Source organism: Cryptomeria japonica, chromosome 3 (genome assembly GCF_030272615.1).
Source record: "Cryptomeria japonica chromosome 3, Sugi_1.0, whole genome shotgun sequence".
NCBI classification, from domain to species: Eukaryota; Viridiplantae; Streptophyta; class Pinopsida; order Cupressales; family Cupressaceae; genus Cryptomeria; species Cryptomeria japonica.
This window is the reverse complement of record NC_081407.1, coordinates 671,553,729-671,560,930: the sequence shown is the minus strand read 5'-3', so window position 1 is coordinate 671,560,930 and position 7,202 is coordinate 671,553,729. Positions and strand designations below refer to the sequence as shown.

At 30.4% G+C, this 7,202-nt stretch overlaps 1 protein-coding gene across 1 annotated transcript; it reads right to left on the bottom strand.

Moving 5' to 3' along the window:
• Positions 1–480: 480 nt before the first annotated feature.
• Positions 481–5,465, bottom strand: LOC131030627 (uncharacterized). Its single transcript, XM_057961508.2, has 4 exons — positions 4,919–5,465; positions 4,644–4,834; positions 1,116–1,200; positions 481–995 (listed from the first exon to the last, which is right to left on the bottom strand). The coding sequence occupies exons 1-4, from the start codon at positions 5,104–5,106 to the stop codon at positions 605–607; spliced, it is 855 nt and encodes a 284-aa protein (XP_057817491.2). The 5' UTR covers positions 5,107–5,465; the 3' UTR covers positions 481–604.
• Between the last annotated feature and the right edge of the window lie 1,737 nt (positions 5,466–7,202).

The window sequence follows — 7,202 nt, the reverse complement described above, 5'->3', positions numbered from 1 at the left end:
ATGTTAATAAAAAGGGTAAAAATTTAGACACTCCAATTCTAATTAATTCGACTAATCAATAATCTTCATTATGAATCTATTTATTTAATTGGTCGAGCTAATTCCCATCATGAATTAATCAAATAAATCTTGTTTATTTAATTAACACTAACATTTTTTTTTTCTAATTTCTTAATTAATTAAACCTTGTCCATTCAATTAATTATGCCCATACATTCATACATACATACATATACATACACATACACACATATATATAAACATATATTTGATTCTATTAACCAAACATTATATAAAATATATTTTTAATATTTAATTAAATCATTCCACATAATATAATAATTTAAATATTTAAACACCTTGAACACTATTACTAATAATAATATTGTCTCATTACAAACATTACTAATACTAATCAAATATACTATTAAAAAAAATTAACATCTACAAATTAGAGTAATAATAAGACAAATATGCATCAATGTTTAAACATATTTTGGGTAAATAGTTTAAATGATCAATACAACAACCAAATCAAATTATCAAACCATTGTTTCTCATGTCTTAGGAGTGACTTTCTTGATTGTCTTAAGGATTACATCATTCAAGCTAATACCATTGTGGGTTTCTTTTGATAGGTCGCTCTGGATGTCACATAATGATGTGTGACTGAAGCAACATTTTTCTTATGATAAGAAACTTCTTTCTTCTGGTTATAAGCAACTTTTTTCTTCTTCTCTTCCTCAAGAGCAAGAGCTTGCATGGCCACAATTTTGTTTATTTTTGCTATATTATCAGGCATAGGAACAAATTTTTTTATTTCATCTTCTACGTCATGGATATGTATTTGGTCATAAAAATCATTGAAGAGTTCCACCGAATCTAGTGGGAGACCTATTGGATCCAGAATCTGAACTAAATCCCATGACATATTTAACGCCAGCCCAAAAGATATTAAAACATCCTGAAACAAACGAGCAACTTCATCTCCATATCTATGACATTAACAGTACCCAAATAGATATGTTAGAAGAGAGATTAGAAAAAGAAGTAACATGAATGATATGATACAAAACTTGAGTAGAAACATTATTCTTTATGGGAAGAGTGAGTACTTGAGACGCATAACTGAAGTTGCTTCCACAGTGAAGTATTTGAGTACTTCTTTGGTTTTAGAGGTACATGTACCAATAAGTTTCCCTGGTCCATTAGGAAAGAAGATTAGATGATATTGTAGTGTTATAATCCTTTAAAGATAGTTGTGAGATAAAAGAGAATACTTTATGTTTTGATCTATCATCAAAATGAGTTATGGAAAAGAGAAGAACACACGGTGAATTCTACTATCATAAGTCTAAAATATTATTCAAATACTAGTCATTTGAGAACATCATTAGAGGGAGGTTTCCATCCATTCATTGTGCATATGCTTTTTTAGAAGACATAAATTTTCAAGAAAATAACTCTACAGTATTTGAAATACTTCATTTGGAAGAACATAGGTCGATAGTTTACATTGAGAGATTCTCTTTGATCCACGTGTCAAATAATTTTCAATTAGCTTGGAATCATAATGATTATTTTTAGAGATATTTTATAATGACATCAAGGATTGTGAAAAGTATATTTAGAATCAAAACTTATTAGAAAAATTATAAATAATTCTTAAGTAAATAAGAGAGTTAATAAAATAATTCTAAACTTCATGAAATAATTCTTATGTATTTATAAAATAACTATTAAGTAAATAAAATAACTCAAAATCATTGTATACATACAAAAACACAACTCATATATATATAAAATATAAAAATATAATGGTAGAGATTATGTCCACCTGTCTTATTTTAGAAGGAAATCCTATTTAATAAGGAAATCCTATTTAATGAGTTCATTGTATTACAACTATGCATTATATTAGATTGTATTATGTGTGAGAGTTTTGTAACTATTGAATTGTCTCTAAATCTCTAGTTCATGATACTCTTGAGAAAGCTTACTTTACAAATATATTGTAATCTAATTATTTTTTAATAATATATTAAAATACTTTTAGAATGGAAAGGTTTTCTCCCACATTAACACTACTAACATTAACATCATCCTGCTAAAGAAAATCCAAACTGAGCAATATCGGAGGCCATAGACATAGACTTACAGTCATCCTCATTTGCAGAAACTTGTTTGTCTTACACATGGGATTCTTTCAGGTAAAAAATAAGGTGAAACACTTCCAAGTTAAGAGATTATTTTGTAGTCAATCATAATGGTAATAGAGGTATTCCATCTAGGGCTCGGGCTTAGTGTTCAAATGCTACCCCATATTCATTGGAAAGCCCAAAGATACAGCTCTGTTGTGGAGAGGCTGTATATTTTCTGTTTTATTATTATGAAGATTAGTGATTTGTATGTTTGGATTAATGACCAAAAGATTTGCATAATCTGAAAAAAGAAATTGAATTTTGGGATTTTTTTTTGGTTTACGTCCATGATTATAAATCTTTCAGGATATCTATATATGCTTAAATATTACATAAATGCTTTGTTATTGTATCATGAACGGTTTGTGTATTTTTAATTTCTATTTTTAATTCAAATTCTATATACAATACTTCTATTGTACAACTTCACTGAACTACTTTTTTTTCGAAACACCAATAATCAAAAGCCATAAAACACCTGGACAGACATAGGGTTTTTGCTGGAGTAGGTCTCAGATATCTCAAGTGGTGGTTCTTAGGAGAAAATCCAGAAGACCAAGGTAGAGACGAAGACCTCTTGACTAAATGGAATCCTACCTTTGAGAGAAGAAGATGAGAAGCTCTAGGCCAAACAGGATTGCTGGGGTGGTGCCAGAAGGGGTCCTCGTGGGTCTGGTCATGGCCGTCGCCGTCCTCCAGGTAGAGGTCGTGGGAGAGCAAGAAATTTTTCTTCTCCAACCGAACCCTTGAATGAAATTGCAAGCTAGGTTTCTTAATTTGGTTCTGTTTAAAGACATTTCGTTGCTTATCTCTAGACTCTGGTAATAGTTAATTTTTTGGCTACATAATCATGGTTAAAATTTCTGTTATTTTGGCAGTTGAGAATCTGCTATTCAAACTTTCTATAGATTATATGATCCTAGACTACATAAACTTGTTAGATTTTGGAATGATAGATTATGATGCTTATGGTTTTCTGTTTGCCTGGAAACCCTCTTTCTCGAAAGTGCTGAGAATGGTTTCAGAAGCATTCAATAAGCTTTTTTGATCCTTCATCAAGCTATGTTAATACTGTAATTATGCATAATTAATACAAAACTCGGCTCTGCCTTTACTGATAAAAAAAAACAAACCATAAAACACACACAGTCCTACTGACCTGGGCAATACCCACAAATAAACAATGTTTTCAATTCTCACAAAAGGACCAACAGCACACCTGAACCCAACTGCAAACTGAATATTTCTTATTATGAACACAAACAGTGTTCTTATCCCAAATGTTGCTCTGAACTGAAACAATCATTACCAAAGATTCAATCCCGGTTTTCTATGATTATGCAGTAGCCATTGATTCATAGCTTCACATGGGGCTCCTCTAGCTAAAACAGCCAAGTTTAATTAGAAAAAACAATCATTTGTAAAATTCACCAAACAAGCTTGCAGTGGATAAAACACATCAAATGCAACCAAAAAAACATCAAAGAAGATTCAACTGCCTACCAAAAAATACAGGGCTGAATTATTTGTCTCATTTCAGCTGAACAAGAATCTGTTTCAGTCAATCAATCAATATGCTTCAAGGATCTGAATTTGACTCTACAATTGAGCACTGAGTAAGATAAACCCCACATGGCCCAACAACTGTAAGATCCAGCTTTATACAAGTCAATAATTACAGAGACCAAATTCATATTGTATGCAAAAGCCAGACAGTAAATTCTTTCTCTTACCAAATTATATAAGACAGAAAAAAGTGGGCATCTATGAAACCTATAAAGAGACGATCTTAATGATGAATGGGCCTCTCTCACAAAGTTGTATCAAAGCATAAACTCAGAGCAGGACTTTTGAAGTCTTAAACGAAGACAACGTAGAAAAATTAGGAACTTCAAAGTGGACAGTTGTTTTAATTTCACCGACAGTAAATTCTCTTTTTTTATCAAATTATATAAGAAATCCTAATGATGAATGGGGCGCTCTCACAAAATTGTATCAAAGGATAAACTCGGAGCAGGACTTTTGAAGCCTTAAAGGAAGACAAAGTAGAAAAATCAGAAACTTCAAAGTGGACAGTTTTAATTTCACCCACAGTAAATTCTCTCTCTTATCAAATTATATAAGAAATCCTAATGATGAATGGGGCGCTCTCACAAAGCTGTATCAAAGGATAAACTCGGAGTAGGACTTTTGAAATCTTAAAGAAAGACAGAGTAAAAAAATTAGAAACTTCAAAATCGACAGTTGTTTTAATTTCATCGATTTTTAGAAAAAAAAATTAAAATTAAAAGAAAAAACGACACATTAGATAAAAATCTTAAACTAAATGACTTTTATTTTTATTATTTTAATATGTGAATGTAATAAACCTCTCAGCGTACATAGGTACTAATAAGGGGTATAGAAACTGTATTAATGAAGGAGACTGAAAGAAAAGCGTACCAAAACATTCTAACAGTGCAACAAGCGTCTCTCCAAATGGTAACTTCTTAGCAATCTCTCTTCCCCATTGGAAGCGGAGCGGACCAACTGTCAATAGCCCATTCATCATCTTCAGTACTCCTGCAACTTTCTCAGTCACCCAATTCACACCTCTCATCACCACGACAATCATTCTAAACAAAATAACAAGCCTGCAAACAGGTGAAAGTTTAGCACACAAAAAAATTACATGCAGAAAAATATGCTGCAAATATAGAAGCTAAGATATATATTACCCAAATATTAGTGGCTTAAGGAATAGATGGGTCTTGACGACTCCAATCCCATCCTCCAATCTCTGGAAGGCATCAGTTTTCCATTGATGAATTGAGCTCTTTATTTTGTCGGCTGCTTGAGATATTTTATTTGTAACACATTCTGTTCCCTTTCTTATAACTCGTGCCAATTTTCCCTTGATACCCATTATTCTTCTTTTCTTTTCCTTTTTCAATGAGCAATTGTGTGCCACAATGAAAACAAAGGGTGAAACTTATCTGCAAATCTATGTGATTACCATTCTTTTCTATAGAGCTTCAATGGCTATGGAGGGGCTTATCTGACTATCATTCTTTTCTTATAGATTCATTTCAGTCTTCTTGGGTTTCTTTCCTATCATTTTTCTTATGGCTTTCATGGGCAACTTCTATCCGACATTCTAGATGCACAGAACAGGTCTTTTCTCGTTGACATTTTTCCTTATGGCTTTCATGGGCAACTTCTATCCGACATTCTAGATGCACAGAACAAGTCTTTTCTCGTTGACATTTTCAATATTGGACTTCTTCGAACGACACCAATAGAGATAAAACTGACTATTCAAAGAATGGAATAAGTATATATTTGAAGGGTCAAGATAATACTTTTCTTTACCTACTTTGAGTTAAACCTCTTGTTTTTCTTAAAAGACTCTTTACTTAAGTCAATAATCTTCATGGTATCCCTAGAAACTTTTATAAAGACCTTTCTTCTCCCATTATTATTGTCTTGATTTGATTTTTGTAGCTGCCGTGTATTTAGTGTTTTACTTCCACATGCACTTGTTTGAAGTAAATTTGAGGTCTTTCATTATAAGTAGGTTACTTCAACTATTAAATAGCTATCTAGAATGAATGATTTTCTTATGATTATGTAAACATGTGAATTATTATGGAAAAATATTAAAAAATTTATATTTTATATTTTCATTAAAGTTTTTTTTTATTTGTATACTATTACGATTATTTTAAAGTATAATAAGATTGTTTTTTGATATATTGTCTAATAAGACACGGAATTTAAATATCTATCCTTATATTTTATGAGTTTACCATATAGTGAATGCATCTAATGGGAACATTGTGCTAATGTAAAGTAGATCCCAAATAATTAAGTAGTCAAATAATATTTGAAATTCTCATTAAACTTTTATTTTCATATCATAAGATTATTTTCTTTGACACATTACCTAATAGAACATCAAATTTAAATGCCTTTATGACCCACCATATAATGAATGTATCCTAAAAGAACATTGTGCTAATATAAACTAGATTTTAATAATTTCTCCATCAAATACCTAATATTTAATATTCTCATTTAACTTTTATTTTATTTTGTACATTATCAAGACCGTTTCAAAGTATAATAAGATTATTTACTTTAACACATTACCTAACAAACTATCAAGTTTAAATACCTATCCTTATATTTTATGGGTCCACCATATAATGAATTTATTCATCAAGAACATCGTGTTAATGTAAACTAGATCCTAAATAATTAATTAAAAAAAACAAGTTGGACTTGAAACCATGCACATTAAGAATGAATTGATAATACTAACTTTTTCTTGATTCCTTGACCTTTAGTTGAACCCTATCATAGATAACCAATATGAGATGCTACTTTATAATAATTAATCCATCAAATACCTAATATTTTATATTCTCATTAAACTTTTATTTTATTTTGTACATTATCAAGACCGTTTCAAAGTATAATAAGATTATTTACTTTAACACATTACATAACAAACTATCAAGTTTAAATACCTATCCTTATATTTTATGGGTCCATCATATAATGAATTTATTCATCAAGAACATCGTGTTAATGTAAACTAGATCCTAAATAATTAATAAAAAAAAAAAGTTGGACTTGAAACCATGCACATTAAGAATGAATTGATAATACTAACTTTTTCTTGATTCCTTGCCCTTTAGTTGAACTTTTGGCCTTGTCATCCCTATCATAGATAACCAATATGATATGTTTCTTAATGGGTTTCCTTTTGTCAAAGTGTGTATATGTTGCTACCTTCATCCCTCATATAGCTATCAATGTGTTAGCAATTATTAAAGTTCAGGAAAAGTCTTAGAGTGAGATGTTTTGGCTCATTTCCCTTTGTTTGTCAAGATTTTGAGCTTTAGGGATTTTTACCAACTATGTACCATTTTGTTCATCTCTAAAAAACCTCAATATATTATGTTGATTATTTTGAGTGTAAGTTTTGGGCTTTTTTTTGTTCTAGGTACCATTTCC

Excerpts from the sequence above, each read along its gene's own strand:
- LOC131030627 (XM_057961508.2), bottom strand. The coding sequence starts at position 5,106 with ATGGGTATCAAGGGAAAATTGGCACGAGTTATAAGAAAGGGAACAGAA. Across the intron at positions 1,201-4,643 it reads TGCACTGTTAGAATGTTTTG|GGAAACTTATTGGTACATGT; the intron begins GTACGCTTTTCT and ends CTAATGGACCAG. Across the intron at positions 996-1,115 it reads ACTTCAGTTATGCGTCTCAA|ATATGGAGATGAAGTTGCTC; the intron begins GTACTCACTCTT and ends TTAATGTCATAG.